General features: G+C 41.6%; 1 protein-coding gene across 1 annotated transcript in view; it reads left to right on the top strand.

Annotated features, from left to right (window-relative positions):
• The first annotated feature begins 2,670 nt into the window (after positions 1–2,670).
• gmds (GDP-mannose 4,6-dehydratase) overlaps positions 2,671–17,442 on the top strand; it is a 158,887-nt gene continuing 144,115 nt past the window's right edge. The window contains exons 1-4 of the mRNA XM_061078521.1: positions 2,671–2,859; positions 13,839–13,883; positions 15,602–15,689; positions 16,657–16,766. Coding sequence (XP_060934504.1) covers positions 2,755–2,859; positions 13,839–13,883; positions 15,602–15,689; positions 16,657–16,766 — 348 coding nt within the window. The 5' untranslated portion in view covers positions 2,671–2,754. The remainder of the gene's footprint in view (positions 2,860–13,838; positions 13,884–15,601; positions 15,690–16,656; positions 16,767–17,442) is intronic.

Genomic DNA, 17,442 nt, shown 5'->3' with positions numbered 1-17,442 from the left:
TGTACAAGAACAACAAGAGATCAGGAGCCGCTCGGAGCGTTTGATTGCTCCTGTTGCGAGCGTGGATCCAGTGATGTGGATCTTCTTCCTCAGTCGGGGTCCACGTATCAAGTTCTGCTCCTAAAGTTGTGTTTATCTTGGCCTGCACACCAGCCGTCTCTACAAAAACACAACATTCCTTCATCACGCACACAATACTCTGTGTTAAGTTCTTCCCATGCATCATTAAAGACATGCACAGCAGTGCAGCACAGTTCTGACGTACATGGACACGTCCTCAGTGATTTACCTGAAATCAGCAGGTTTTCCTGGTCTTTCAGGTTCTCTGCTTCGGGCTATAGCCGCTCGTCTGCTCTCACAAATCGCTGTTGGGTTCGGTCGATGGTGCTGAGTTTAAATAACAAACAGACTTCTCTCACCGACGTAAAACACTTGTCACAAACAGCTGATTCAACACTTCCTTTTAGATAATGTAATCCAATGAGGTTTGTCACCGACACGTCCTCGCCCGGGTTGATTGATCAGGATGTTTAACCAACCACGCGTTTGGCAGGGAGCTGTAAAACATGACGAACTTTACAACTTAACCAACAGCAGATATGTGTTGAATGCATGAGGAGCAGGGAGTGGCACAACAATGGGAACATTTGTACAACCAGTTTTACAATCAGCCTCTGCTTGACAAGGGTGAGGTGCATCTCTATCCGGGGTGAGAAGGAAGTTGTTTGCCTCGATACAACACACATTGACAATTCTTGCATTGTAACCTCTGTTGCTTTCGTTCGGTGTGAGCTCAGTCAAACCATCTCTTTTCCCAAACAGTCATTTACACCTGTCCTTAGACCTTTTGCTTGATGAATAGAAAGAATTATCTTTGACTATCGGATTAGAGACAAGTTTTGAAAAAGCAAAGAACAGGAAAACTGCTTTTTAGAAATTCCCTGAACTCCAGATAGCATTCAAGAAAGCCAACGTCAGAGGCAGTTGCTGTGGACAGTCACTACGTTTACATGATGGCATAAACCCGATTTCGGCTGAAGCCAGGTTTCTCTATCCATGGGGGGTTAACTGCTCTATCTCAGGGTACATGGCACTGAGAAATCCGACTCTTGTCCGAAAGCATTTCATACCCCGCTACGATAGGTGGCGCTGTTTTCATTACAGCTAGTGGTGACTACCAACAAAAAAAACCAACAGCCTTCAACTCAGCATGCGAGAAAGATGACGAACGGAGAGCAAGGTGAAGCTACGTCCCTCTACATGATGTTGTGCATGTTTACTCTAGGAGTACTGCGAATGCGAACGGCGCATTTGATTAGAATGGTCCGGGTCATGGCCAGGGAGGGAGGGGGGGGGGGGCAGGATCTCAAGCATGCGCAAAGACGTCATCTCCAGTTGTTGTCTAGCTTCCAGAGTTACATGCGCGCGTTGTCCGATATACAGCCAAATCCGATCTACTTATCTGGGGGTGGTTATCCGACTTCAGTCGGACACAAGAAATCTAGATTTGTGGAGTTACATGACATGGATCTTCGATTGAAACCCGACAACGCCAGAAATCGGGTTTAAATCGGACACATGTAACCGCAGTGACTATCCGGAGATTCTCCTGCCAGCCCCCTATAGTGGGAACTGTGAAGAATTTCCACATGAACACATGTGAGAATACATCAGGAACACGTCTGCAGACGTATTGATTAATCTTATTTATGAGGATGTACTGAAGCCCTGAAGCCCCACCTGTCTTGCATGTTCAAGTTCATATTAGTTCGTAGTAAAGACTTGACTGGCCGATGCTTTAAGGACAACGCTAAGTTGCATTTATAGCTTTTAGGAGTTTGTCAATTTCTCAAGTATTCAAATTTCCTTCAGTACGGTGGCTGTGTGCATCTGAGTGATTAAAACACAAACATCCTGGTGGTGGATCATGACAACATTAAAGTGAACGAAACTTAGATTTATAATTGAGTTGAATGTGCTGGTATATGTTGATAGATTGAGACTTTGATGGTGTTGTATGTAAATTAATGTTTTGGTATTTGGTGTATTTTTAAATTTAGTGTTTACCCTGCCCAAAGACTGCATGTAGAAAATTAGCTGATAGCAAAATCTGGCCTGAATCTTCCCTTCTGATTTTGAGATTAATGCTATTGTCCTTGTTTAATATGGAGGACCATACATGACTTAAGTATAAATAAATAAATAAATGTAAAAATAAATATATAAATATATAAATAGATGCATAAATAAATAAGGAAATAAATAGATGTGGAAATAAATAAAAGTGGTAACATATTTAAGACATTTATTTATACATTTCTGTATTTCTGTATTTATTGCTGTATTTATTTATTTTTCCTTATTTATTTATGCATTTACTTACTTATTTCTGTATTTCTGTATTTAGCTATACTTAAGTCATGTATGGTCCTCCATAATTTAATAAAGAATAAAGGAAAATAGAGGGACTTCAGGGATGTTAAAAGGGATGTTGCACTTCTTCTCCCATCCTGCTAGTGTCGCTGTGGTACTCGCAGCCCTCTTCCTCTCGGACTCGCTCCCCTCTCTGTTGAGCCCTCCTCTGCTGCCGCTACATGCTCTGCTCCGATTGGCTGCTGCCGCCGGCACTTCCGGGTACGTCAGGCCCCTCGTATCGTTCCACCGGGCTTTCACCGTCAACACACGCTCGGTTCTCTCCGGTTGTGTCTCTCGTTCCTTTCCACTGAAAACCCGTCCACACTCCTCCGGTAAGAGATGGCCCAGTGCTCCCAGTCCTCCCAGTCCACCGCGGCCGCTGGCCCCGCCGGAGAGCCGCAGGAGGCCAGGAAGGTGGCGCTCATCACCGGCATCACCGGACAGGTAACGTCCCTCCCGGCGTCGCGTCCTCCGGGAACGACTCGTCCACCCCTCCGGTTCGTGATCGAGTCCTGGAGCCACTGAGCTTCCGATCGATAAAAAACACCTGAAAGGGTCTGAACGGACAGTTTCCGGTCGAGAATCGTTTGTTTACATCTGTTTACACCTGTTCCAGATGTGAAGTACACCAGATGTGTCCCTGTTTAGAAACCTCACACACTGATTGGACAGGAGAGACTTTGATTCAGCTGAAACCGGAGTCACACCAGGTTCTAGCACCTCTGTACTCAGGCTCTTTTAACATCTGGAGCAGATTCATCCAGAGAAGCTGCAGATAGTTGTAATCCAGATGTGACTGATGTGGAATCTTCATTCTATTTGTTATAAATGCCACCAAATACAACACAATTCACTGAAAACTATGACATAGTCTTTATATTTATTTTTACCAGGTTATGTTTTTGTCTGTTTGAATAACATATAATTAAAATAATATAATGAAATAACCTTACCTATATATATGAAATGGCACTTTACAGTTGCAGCTGGTCGAGTTGGAGCAATTTTTTGACTCTTCTGAGGGAAAAAATGATTATTATCATTATCCAGAGCCCATGTGACCTTTTATGAGACTCGAAACCGCCATAGCAAAATTAATAAGGCTCCAAATTACCCATAATGCAGTAGCATAGTTACATACTTACATCAGATGTACACATTGATTCAACAGGAGAAACCTTGATTCAGCTTGTGAGAGAAACCAGAGTCACACCAGATTCTATCACCTCTGTAGTCAGGCTCTTTTAAAATCTGCACCAGATTCATCCAGAGAAGCTGCAGATAGTTGGAAAACAGATGTGACTGATGTGGAAGATTCATTCTATTTGTAATAATAACACTTTATAGATTCTCTCCTCCTGTCCAAGACACATTGGACCAGGTCCAGATTTAAAAAGCCCACTTGTACGTAGACTAAATACAACCAATAAAAAAAGAAGGGTTTTTACTAGGGCTGGGCAAGTTAACTCGTTTTAATCGAGTTAACTCAAGTGATGAGTTAACTCGTTTGTTTATCCGCCAATTATTTTCTTTTTTCCTGTTCTGCAGCAGTCAGCAACAGACTTTCACAAAATAAAAGCCTGACTTTCACAATAAAACAATAAATAATCAAACCTGAGTTAATGCGAGATAAAATAATTAATCGAGTTAACTCATCACTTGAGTTAACTCGATTGAAACGAGTTAACTTGCCCAGCCCTAGTTTTTACAAATCCTCTCTCTGGTTCTATCGGTTCTGGATCCTAATCTGAAATCACGTGGTCCTAATGAGGGGATTTTTGTGTTTTTGTTACGATGAATAGAATAAAAGGACGAACATTTAAAGCAAAGATGGAATTCGATAAATAACGATTCGTCGTGTTTCTCCTGTTATTACAGTTTCATCTAATCCCACAGCGTCAAACACGTTAAGGTGATAGTAACACATGTTATTTGACTGACTCGTTGTTTGAATGGAGAAAAGGCAAAGACAGCTTGTTTTAGCTTTTAAAAATAAGATAAAGGTTTCACACATAGGTTTTGAATAGTGTTCAGGCTTTAAAAGCACAGTCTACCAATCAACATTTTATAAATTAAATCCCAACACGTTATAATTCCTGTCTTTTGTCCCGTTGCCAAACTCATCCTTAGTGGTAGTTCAGCAAATTCCTCTGTTAGCTTTAGTTTACTCAGAACTGTTAAACATGCAAATTTGTAGGAGGATTAGTGACCAGGAGCCGGTGTATCTACAACATCTTCCTTCTCAAGCAGAGAGGGCAAAGGTTATTTGGCTTGATGCTTGTTTGCTCTTTAACACTCCCACAAAGTTAACAGTTGGTTTTTATTGCTCATTTCCCTGAAGCCATTGTTTAATCTGGATGATCTGATGAGATAATTTTTACCAATGCCCGACAGGTATTTCACTCCAGTTCCTCCAGTTAGTCCTGCTTAGCAAACAGAGCTCAGTGATCTTTCATTACCTTCGCCGTGGAGAGGTTGTGTTTTCAAGGCAGTTTGACTCAATAGCTAATTTCCTTTTAAACTTTGTAAATGATGGGACAAGAGAGAAGTCATTGGATTTCGGCCTAGACCCAGGAATCTGTTTCACTTTCTATGACATTGCGAGAATTCAGGGATCTTGAATGAATGAAATGAAAAGAAAATCTGGCATATTTAGGGTTTTGACATCTGAGTTTCTGCAATTTGGTGCAGCTCGATTAAAGGGGACCATCCTCACACATTACTGTATATGCCACTGTATATTATATATATATATATTAGGGCTGTCAGTTTAACGCGTTATTAACGGCGTTAACGCAAACCCATTTTAACGCCGTCAATTTTTTTAACGCGAGTTAAAGCAGAGCTGCAGCTTCAGTATCTGTGTTCGCCTCCAGTCTGACCTGCTCTCGCTTTTTGTTTTAATATTTCGCCACCTAAAATATATATTTTAAAGCTATTGTAGCGTCCCACAGGACACGGAACTTCTTCGTGGTTTAGTAACTGGTATTTTCCTCTACACGAACATGTGCACCTCTCGCTGTTACTCCGTCTCTCGCAGACATCAACACTTCACTTCCTCATTGATCCCCGATCCCCCCATCCTATTGGTTCAAACAGTCACATGTCCATCCCAGACCCCTTCATGACCGTCAGACATCAGAGCGCTCCTTCAACAGTGTTTTACTGAGCATACGTCAAAACCAAACATAAACATAAACCCAGTCCGTTACACTATTAGGCTGCAGCTATATGTTTTTCTTTATTTAAAAATAGGGTACTTCTTATTTCATACATTTTCCACAAATAAGGGGAGGACTCAAATAGCCCTACAAAGTTGTGTGTTTCATTTATTTCAAAGTAGGCCGACACCTGCCTGTGTATTTTGTTTGTTTGTTATTTTGTTGCTTGTCTGTTTGAGTAGCTAGCTTAAAGCAAAGAAGTAGTAGGCTTACCTTTTATTGGTAACCTAACTGTTATGGTTCATTGTTTCTGAAATAAGAGGCCTGACTGCAATGTTCACAGCAAACTTGAAAAAAAGAAAATATTAAGCCATGGTTTAACTGCACTATAGGGAGAGTCCTTGTTTACCTGAAATGTGCACTTTATAATTTTATTTTGTACCGCCCTGTTTGGCAATGTTGTTTTTCAATAATATAAAACATTTGCATAAAGCAAGCCAATCCACTTTTCCATGTTGATAAGAGCATTAAAACTAAAGTAAAATTATGGAAAAATAATAAATGAAGGAACATTCAGAATAGATACAAATTTGCGATTAATTGCGATTAATCGCGAGTTAACTATGACAAAATGCGATTAATCACGATTAAATATTTTAATCGTTTGACAGCTCTAATATATATATTGTATATCACACATTATATCTGTACAGGAGAATAGTGCCTGTCTAGTTCCACACACACTCCTGTCTCTCTCTTAGCAGGACCAGAGGTCCGGTGCTGGACAGAGGACCAACCAACAGGACATTGTGGTGTCTTCACTCAGGGACTTTCATATCTAACTCAGATGCTCTAGACAGAAAGACACCAGGGGCAGGACCTGAAGTCCGATGTGATTCAGGAATGCAAACTTTAGACTTAAATGTCCAATAGGATGCGAACACCAACATGTAACAGAGAGAGGAACATCTTCAGACTTGGGGGAGACAGTTTCTATGTTGTTCCACCTTCTGGTCTCCTTGTGGTATCAAGTCTACATTCAACTCTTCTGCTGCCTGAGTTCTCCTTTCACCAAGACTATTTTTTTATCAACTTCTTCTCCAGACGTTTTGGTTTTTGTCCATTAATGGAAAAATGTTATTTAAATCTTTTTTTTAACAGTTTCTGTAAATTATGTATGTTCAGATATTTGTTACGTTTATTTGTTGGTCGTTTTAAAGCAAATATTAAAACATTGTTATATATAGATAAAAAGTAATTGTGGTACAGCACCTGCAGCTGACAGCAGTGTCACTATGACACAGTTAGCAGAAACCTTTACGTCAAGGTTGAAAATGATGTTATACAGAATTGTAGATCGGGATAAGAGAGAAGTATGAATCAGGCAGAAACGGTTTTGCTTGTGTACTGACTGATGTTTGGACGCCTGGCCTAAATAAAACCAGATGAAGGTGCATCTCTTTGTTATATTCATGACTTTGTTTGCTGTAGTTTTGTTGCCTGGAGATCATTCTCACACTGAGTTTTCAAACTGTGGATAAAGTCCAGACACGCAGGAAAGTACCTGATTCGATTTCAACAAGTTTTGTAACTGGCAAAGCTTTTAAAAGACATTTAAAACCAGCATGCCATCCTGCGTCATTTAGCCTTTTGTCCCTTTGGAGACAAAAGGTTGAAGTGCCGATTACAAACCAGCTACATCTCGATATCACTGACACAGAACACCCGTCCGTACCACAGGCTCCTTTAGCCTAACCACCCTCAGACACCGGCAAACCTGTTTGTGAAGGAAGCATCTTCATGACCAGAGGAACAGTTACTTAAGAAAAGGGTGCGAGTGAACCTGAACGAACCCAGTGGCCTCCAGTTCACACAGAGCAGCCAGACCAGGTGAGCAGAATCTCCCTGACCACAAACTCCGCCCATCAGGCTCCTGCAGGAAGAGGCCACACCTCCCTATATGATGCGAATATATAAACACATGTAGTATCACTGTCCTTCAGTTGTCAGTGATGGTTGTTCTCGGCTCCACAGGGAGATTTATGTCTTCAAAGATTACAAGTCTTGATAGAGCGTTGTGCAGCTGCAGTGATTAGTCATGTAATCAATAACTCAATGATATTGCGATGGCACAACCTGAGATTTAGAATCCAGTTTGAAAGTGAAGCAACTCATAAAGCTGAGATATCTAAAAGGATCGAAGGAAAATCTATACATTTAACCGTTTCATTTTTATAATAATGGGTAGGGTTGCAAAGGGGTGGAAAGTTTCCGGTAAATTTCCGGAAACTTTCCACGGGAATATTAAGCTCGGGAATTTTGAAAAAATAAAACTATGCAAATTAAACGCTGAGCAATAAAAACATCATTCAAAACTCTATTTTAAAGATGTATGGAATGCAGCACATGCTGCACGTTGAGTTTCAACCCTCCACTGTGCATTCTTCCATCACATGCACAGATAACTCCCAGCATCCTTCACTCTACAGAACTATTGAGGCCTGCTGTAGTGTGCAGGACTAGTCAGGTACGTTTCGATGATATTACTCGGGAAAATATATATGCATGCTTATTGAGGATTGTTCATCTGTTCATCTAGACTATTTCCATTAATTTATCCATCAATTGTAAAATATTTTTACAGGCTATTCCAATTGTTTGGCTAACTATTTATATCTCTGGCATTGCATTAGTGTTTTTTTACAAACTTTTTTCTCATCTAATTCTACAGAACAATGCCACGTGCACTCTCTCATGTGTGGAGACATTTCACCCCATCCAATGTAGAAGGAAAGGCTGTGTACATTTGCAAATACTGTGCAAAGACCTATGTTAAGAATGACACAACGATGCAGAAGCATATAGTCAAGTGCCCAAAGTTTCCTCAGGGCTCAAATCAGCCTATGACAAAACAAAATGTTTATATTTATGTCTGTATATGACAAGGTAAATACAGTTAGTATAAATTACCCACAACATTTCATGTTTATTCCCGGTTAATTCCTGTTAATTCCCGTTAATTCCCGTATATTCCCGTATATTCCTGTATATTCCCGTTAATTCCCATGGAAAGTTTCCAACTTTGAATATTCCCGGAATTTTGCAACCCTAATAATGGGAAACATTTGCTTCTTCCAGCTTCTCAAATGTGAGAATTTTTTGCCGCTTGTGATATTGAACTGAACATCTTTGGTTGTTTTAGTCTGTTTACGCATCAATTTATTATGAGAATAAGAGTTTGATTAATCAATAATTCAAATAAGTGTTAGTTGCAGCTCTGTTATATTGTTCTGTCTTAAGTGGCAGCAACATGACCTGTGTGTGTGTCTGTGTGCACTTGCAGAAAAGCATTGTCCTCATTTGCATCAGAGCCAATAGGCAGCAGGGATTCTGTCAGATCCGTCTTGATTTGAGGTCAAGTCGTCGTGTGACCTCCAGGCCTCGGCCCCCTGTGGAGACACAACCATCAGAGGGCTTGGAAAGTCATTTTCAGCTTCTCACATTCCTTTGTGGAGCAGGACTTTTTCCGAAGCTCGTTCTCCCCCTCGCCCTCTTTAAGAGGAGGAAAAAAAAAAAGAAGAATAACAATGTTAATTCATTTTTATTCTGCCGGTCATGGTGTTGGTGTTGAATCCTGAGAGCCCGTGTGGACGGCAGCGCAGGCATCTGGAAAGACGATCACAGGAGTCGCTCGCCGGGGCCGGCCGGGTCACAGTGATGCCGTAAATCGCTCGGCTAACTACTGTTCATAAATTTCAGGGCAGCATGCTGCTCCGTCTGAATATCTGTGACTGCTGTCTCAGTGTGAAGTATTGGGGTGAGAGGGTGAGAGTTATGGGAGACCACCTGAGTGCCAAGGAGCCGGGCGGGGGGCTCGGGCCGCTGCCGCTGTTTTACGAGCCGGGGTTACGGAGAGGACAGGTTCAACCTCAGTGTTTGACAGTCAAGCTTTACTTTGGCTTTGAGGTTCACACTTCTTTCTTCATCTCCTCTGGTCGGGAAAACAACGCAGCGCCGCGATACGACCCCCCGGAGCTTTTTGATGTTCATCCTACGAGCCCCTTTCCTTCATCCTCTGTTGGCACGTGATGCACTTCCCTCAGTGAAACACCGACTCCACAGTCAGCAGCACAGGACAGAGTCTGAACCAGAGCCAGCAATAATAACCATAAAGCTAAGAATGTGTGTGCACATCTCCTCCGTCGCTCATAATGGCTGCTAATGGCTCCTTCCCTCTAAATTGTGTCTGGTAACTTGTAGAAAAAAGAAGAGATGAAAAGTTCAGCTGCAGTTGACAATGTAGAAAATGTAATAAGTTACAGGTGAACTGCACATGCTCAGAAATGGTGGTCGAGTTTATTATCTCATAATTACCTTCCTCTATCCACAATGGGTTTCCACAAAACGTGGTTGAAAGATGAAGTTACTCGTTACATTTTGGTTTACCCAGTCTTCACTTCCTCCCATTGTAGTTAAATGAAGCTGGAGCCGTGATATCGAGGTCCTGCAGACACAAGCGCTTGACCAACCTCGAGTCGATCTCAGCTGTCAATCATTCACGTCAGTGTCAAATAAACTGAGATGAGAGAAACCACCTTTCGGAAGGTGTACTTCGATTTCCTATCTGCTGACATGGAGGAGGAGGGATTTATGACCTTTTATGGCTCTGCGTGGGTCACTGGTGTTTTCCACAAGGTCGTTTCCATAAGGTGATCGAATCCTGATTAAGGGTCAGAGGTCACAGAGCTTACCTACTACTGTCTGTAAAGGCCCCCAGTAATTTGTTAGTACACGGTTCCACCAGCAGGGGGTACCAAACTCATAGTGCTGGAGTTAGTCCATATACAACATACACACACTAACACACACACACACACACACTAACGCACACACTCTTCTTCTCTCTGCTGTAGAGATGTCATGTAGCTGTGCTCAGTTGATTGGTTGGCGTAAGATATTGATTTTGCAGCAGTTTTTCCTTTTCCTATTTCATTTTCTTGTCATCGAGCGAGGTTGCGAATATTTTTTTATTGTCTTAAAACATAATCTGTTGAACTTTGTGGTCGTTTGTTGTTTATTTGACCATTTAAATCTTGATCATTTAGTTTAGATAAGCTTTATTGGGTATCATCTTTTGTACGTTAATATAGAAATAGACAAAAGTGTGTCATTCCAGTCTTGCATCAGTTATGATGCTAAAAAGTCTGTTTGATAAGAGTGATGCGAATGTTGATGGAACTAATGATGAGACCCGATGACAGAAAACTAACATTAACATCATTTGAGTCCTTTTTGTATTTAAGTGAATGTAGAATAAAAGACAAGGAGGAGGAAGCAAATTATTTAAACAAATTCCATTGACACAGCTGCACTTGTTAATTTCAGTCCTTCATCCATGTGAATAAATGATATGCCTTTATTTTGGCAGAATTTAAATTTACATACACTCTAACACACACACACACAAACCCACAAATATGCACATAAACACACTTGCTCTCTCAGTTCTTTCTACTACAGTCTGTATATTATGAGTCTGGACAACCTAGTGACTGAGGTATAAAACCATGAGGGGATAATTGTGTTAAATAAATCATTGGGTTTAATGCATTTCAATTAATTGCATTACTTCATGATGATGCATTGACTTGTTACAGTCTTGCCGCCCCTCAGACTATCTTGGCTTCTGCAAACAAGCCTCGACATCAAGAAGAGGGATTTGGTTAATGCTTCATAACACCAGTATGCAAATATGAGAGAAATATTGCCCAATACTTCAATTAAATATCACTCTCCTGTCACTGGACCGGCCCTTTGGCTGATATTCAGTGGAGCGGCAGTAGAGGGATCATATTGTGTCAAAGGCCAAAATGAGTCTTTGGGGAGTTTGTGGTATGGCATTGACCTGGCAGGTGAACATGTAGTCTGTGTGTGCGTGAACGTGCATGTGCGTGTGTGTGTGTGGGTGCACCCCCACCCCGCTTGCTCCCACCAAGCGCCCAACTCCCCATAACAGGAAGTGGCGAGGTGAGGCCAGGGTTTATGGGCTAATACGGCCTCAAAGGAGCTTCTTGTTTTGAAACAGAGCTGCAGCTCTTCAGGCTTGTTTTCCATATTGGTCTGGCATGGAACGCTTTGACCCTGGCACTGGGGCAGGAAAACATGACACCGGCTGCTGGTGCTTTGAACGCCGTGGGGACGGGCGAGGGTCTGTCAGTGCCATCCCACCCACCCCCCCCCCCTCACCCCTCACCCCTCCCTGGGTGAGGCAGAAAACAGGTTGGGCACCAGCGCCAACCTGCAAAGGCTGAAAACGATCTATAAGACATAAATTTGTAAAGCTAATAAACATTTATTATTTGTGTGACTTTGGAGGGAAGCAGTAGCTGTTGAGCATTTCAAGCTCATCCAAATTAATTCATAAGGGCATAAAAAAACAGCCACTGATGGATTACAGCCCTCGAGTGGCACTGACTTACAGGCAGACATGAAAAAAAGAATACACAAGAGTTTAGACTTAGTTTCTGCTACACACCAGCCCAACAATACAACTTTTCATTTACTCAAGTTTTGATTTTATTTGTGTTTTCGTTAGATTTTTAATGATTTATAATAAATATTATGGTTGAAGTATAAAATATCAAGCCTCAAGTACAAGTGTATCAAAGAAAAAATGTGGAATATGGCCAAAATGGCCACTAAATACAAAATAGCAGGCTTCGTGTTTTGTTTTTACAATTGCACCTAACGACTTTTTTGTTTGTCTGGTCATGATGCACCTGTATATTGATTTTTGTGAAGATCGGTCAATGGGAACACCTTCCGGGGGTCTCGGGCTGTCTCGGGGGGCACCGTTGAGCCATTTTGCGACGCCCATTGAAAATTCCTTCAGAATACATAAATTTTCAGCACTTTCTAACTTTCTGCAAATTTTGGTAAGAAGTTGAGCATGTTAAAGCCCTCAAAAAGCCAATTCATTTGCCTGAATAATAATTATAATAATAATAATAATAATAATAATCCATACAATTTCAATAGGGCCTCACCAGACACCTTTGATGTCTGTGCTCGGGCCCTAATTACATTTCTTTCTCATTAGGGTTTAATCTCGACATCTTTGGAATCATTGTCAATTTATATATATATTGGAAATCATTTGCTGCCTAATATTGGCATTCACCTTTAAAACGATGATTTTATAAATGCTTTGGCCAATCTGTACAGTCTGTGATGGCAAAGCCCAAAAGATGAGCACCTCAGCCTGGTGGGTTTCTGTGTGTCCTCCAGCCTCTAAGGAAGTGTAGGGTCTGGCATGCATGCAGTGTTAGTGTGCGTGTTAATGTGTGTGTAAGCGTGTGCGCGTGTAAATGTGTGTGTTCGTACACGCGAGGGGGGGGGGGAATTGAGCGATGAATGCCATGACTGGTTCGGAATTTTCCAGAGTGTTCCAGAATGTGCGGTCGGAAAGTCTGAGCAGGGAAAAAAGACGAGGAGTAACATGGGTGAAGGGAACAAGACTTTATTGACAGGGCTCGGTCTCACACACATGCACACGCAAACGCACACACACACACACGCACACACACACACACTCACACGCACACACACACACACGCACTGCCACTACGTCTGGCGAAAGCTCCTGATTCATGTGAATGTTACACTTAATGATCCCAGGCCCATGTGCAGTTTTAAACGTATTTTCTCACACCATTTGTTCTGTTTATTTGCTTATTAACCACTCAATAAAAAATATCCAAAATTCACTTTTCTACAAACAACTGTGAGGAGCCAGATTTGGATGATTTAGATTTGACCTTGATCTAATGACACTTTGGTAAAAGATTTGTATTAAACATAAAGCGAGAATGCTTTAAACAATATTAAAATGAACAGTCTTGATGAATACAAAGAGCAGGAAGCGCCTAAATAAAATTAATATTTGGTGTGATGGCCCAAACCAAATGAAATTACATTATTTGAAAAGGTATTCCAATACTAATATATTTTTTAGTACTGTAACATTTTGACCTGACCTTAAAATATAGTAATAAGGGCTTTTGCAGCTGGAACTCATTTCATATCGATTAATCACATTAGCAATTAATTGTTGATGTTTTTTAACATAGTATATCAGTCTAAGTCTCCCTCATACATGTGTTGTTTGTTGCACAACACAATAAAGCATCAGTATAGGTTATTTAGTCTTGAAAAATAACTTGAACAACAGATTTTAAGTTGTGTTGTCTTCTCTCTTTCCAGGATGGCTCCTACCTCGCCGAGTTCCTGATCGCAAAAGGCTACATGGTGAGAAACAACGCAGAGAACCTCTTCCTTTGGAGGCGTAGACACACAAGTACACACGCACACAAAGGAATCCAGACGCTCATGGATGCCCACACACACAGACAGACACACACACACAGAGCGGCCATTCCCTCGATAAGCAGCGTCCAGGTCACCGGCAGTGTGTGGGAGCTCCGGGGGGATCGTGACGTACCAACCGCGGTGGGCTTCAGATGTGGACTGACTCACGTCTCACCCTGATACAACTCAAAGGACACAACACAAAGGATAAGAGCCTTTGTGTTGCCTGTTAACTTCTCACCTTCTGCTCAGAGGTCAGAACATTTACAGGGAAATAGCTGTTATTATAACGTGAGGTCAAAAGCAGCCCGTCAATGGCCGTCCGAGGTCTAGTGGTGGTCCCGCCCCCCCGAAGATCCCGTACATTCAACACACTCTCATAAACATACATGTTGCCACTGGAGCTCATTGTGTTTTCCTCACAGTAGCAGCTTGACTTGCACACAGACACACACACACACCTCCATCGCAGCCTGCAGCTTCTCAGGCGGCAGGCAGGAAGTGGACTGGATCCAGGTTGGGGATGCTGATGTGGAGGAGGTGTGGGGGGGTGGGGGGGTGTGGGGGGAGGGATTAAAGAGGAGCGCACATGCAGGCAGTCAGTGCACAGTGAATAAAGGAAGTGAGGTCAGGGCACAGCGTCCTCCCTCTAATGGACTCCCCTTGGATCAGGTCGTGTTATCTTCCCCGAGCAGAGCTTCCTTACACATCCCCCCCCCCCCACACACACACACACACAGTCCAGATCACACATCACAGGCAGCAGGAGCAGCGACACACAACACCGTCGTGTCAACTTCTGCAATGCAAAATAAAGTAAAGGAGTCTAGAGTCGGCCACTTAAAGCATCTTTCAGACCTGCTCTGAACTCCATACAGATATTCTGATGATGTCAGAGCGACCCCATGTGAGAATACAGCAGGAAAACATCCAGACGATTAACAGTAAGCGAGTGGGCGTGTTGATGACGTTTCTAATACAAGGCAGATGTGAAAATTAATTAAAAACGACTAAAATAATTCTAATATCTCCGGTTGAAAAGAGGAGTCAAGCTGACGAAGATCTCAACTTTCCACATCATGTCCTCCTGCTGCTGCTGCTCCACACAGGCTCCACCCCCTCACATGACGACTCATTACTCGTATCTCAATCAATCAAGTTGTATAAGTGTTTAACAATTATTACAAGATTTGACCACGAACATCTGTGGACTTTGTCTATCTGACACCTACGAGCTGTTTTAAACATTTAACAAGCAGCGCTGACTTGTTACTTGTCAGATAAGTGTCCCTTATGTATATAATTATCATATGACGTTATTATATTATATATAGTTTGCATTTTTCTTCTCAACCTGTTGAAATGTAATTCTTGAACAAACTATTCAAGATATGTCGCCCTCATTTCCATTTTCTTTTTTCAAAATGCCAGATGTTAAAATGTCACAGCATCTCAAGAGTTTTTGATTTGTCACTCAGATTAGCAAAGCTATTTCATCTATTTGACAACTGTAAATTTCTCTGTCTAAAGTTTAATTTTTCTCCAGCTATAAAACTATTCATAGATACCTCACATATAATTGAGTTGGTACATTTTTTAGTACGTGTTTTCCTGGATAACTCTCCCGTGTGTTTGTCCTCTGTCTCCTTCTCTCTCAGGTTCACGGTATTTTGCGTCGTTCCAGCTCCTTCAACACTGGTCGCATTCAGCATCTTTACATGAACCCCTGCACACACACTTCAGACAGTAAGTACCAGGAAGCTCAGTCCATGTCCCATCTGCTAATATGCAGGTGGTGTGCTGCAGCCACCAGGGGGCAGTCCAGAGGATTTGGCTTGGACAGTCATCTCTCTTTATAGTCCAGGCAAAGTAGCCCATTTTGGAGCCAAAAATAGAAGTAATTGTAAAATAATTTTTTTCAGCATAGATCATTTCTATGAGGTGTCCAGAACAACATACTAAAAGTCCTAAGAAATCCTAGTTGAGGAAACATGTTTAATTCTCATCAATGTGTGCATATAAGGCAACAATACACCCCAAAAAGACTATTTTTTTCCTTTACTCCTATCAAAATGAAACTTTACACAATGAAAGTAACCATGAAACGTAACATTTTTTGTATTACAAGTTTCTTTGAAAATGAATTTATGTATGTATTTGTAATACATATGAATGGTGTTTGCCTATGCAAATTAGGACATATTCAATACGTGTGGAGCTCATGTGCTTGTCAAATTAATTTCAAAAGAAACTTGTAATACAAAAAATGTTACGTTTCATGGCTACTTTCATTGTGTAAAGTTTTATTTTGATTGGAGTAAAGGAAAAAAATAGTCTTTTTGGGGTGTATTGTTGCCGGGCCTTATTGGCACATTGATGAGAATTAAACATATTAGCAACTAGGATTTCTTAGGACTTTTAGTATGTTGTTCTGGACACCTCATAGAAATGATCTATGCTGAAAAAAAATTATATACACGTCTATGTTCGACATATTTCTAACGGACATTATCTAGAAGGAGATCTCCAATCGGTAGAAACACATGTCAGGAACTATCCTCTCAGTAGAACTTGCAGTATTTGACTGCTTGACAAGACATCAAGTTCTCGGATATGTCAGATTCCAATAAACAAAAATCTCAAAACAAGGAAAAAGCTAATTCCTGGTCGAGCAGGTGAACTGATCCGTGTGTGTTTGTCCCTCTCTTGTCAGAAATGAAGCTGCATTACGGCGACCTGACCGACAGCACGTGCCTGGTGAAGATCATCAACGAGGTGAAGCCGACAGAGATCTACAACCTGGGCGCTCAGAGTCACGTCAAGGTAGTGTGACCCCGCCCCCCCCATGGTTCTGTTCTCCTTCCACGCTGTGTTCCTTCAAATCAGGACCACCTCCATCCTTTCCTGACAAACATGGTCACATTTCTTCCCGCTCCCTGGCATCACTGGTCATGGGAGACGAGGGGGAATACCAGTGAAAACCAGTGAAAACCAGTGAATACCAGTGAAAACCAGTGAATACCAGTGAATACCAGTGAATGTGCATTCCAACACCCTACTGGGATCATAGTGAATCTGAAACCAGACCACAGGAGAATGAACAAACCTCTAAAGTGAAGGTAGTTTCACTTTTTATGACATGAAGAACTTTCCCCTCTGATGCACAGCCTTCTGATGAAATCTGATGTAATGACTAGGAAGTCAAAGTTGATCCTGGCAGAGGTTTATAACCTGGTAATTCATCACAGTAAATGATTCATTTTTAATTTCCATGTCGGGTTCAGTCTGAGGAGCTTGTTTGTCATGTGGCGATTTTGAGCTGTCGTCCCCTTTTTGACAGTTTCTCTTTTGGCAAATTCGAGGATATTTAAAAAATAGATTTGGTTATTTGACAGAAGCGTTTAAAAGCAGAGGATTTCCACGTTAAAGCAACACTTTGTAATTTACATCGCAACAGCAATGAGAGACTCCTTATATATTAAAATACTAGGTCAGGTTC

This window comes from Limanda limanda, chromosome 9 (assembly GCF_963576545.1).
Source record: "Limanda limanda chromosome 9, fLimLim1.1, whole genome shotgun sequence".
In the NCBI taxonomy this organism is placed as follows: Eukaryota; Metazoa; Chordata; class Actinopteri; order Pleuronectiformes; family Pleuronectidae; genus Limanda; species Limanda limanda.
Note: the sequence above shows the minus strand (reverse complement) of the source record. Positions and strands in the feature narration are given on the sequence as shown.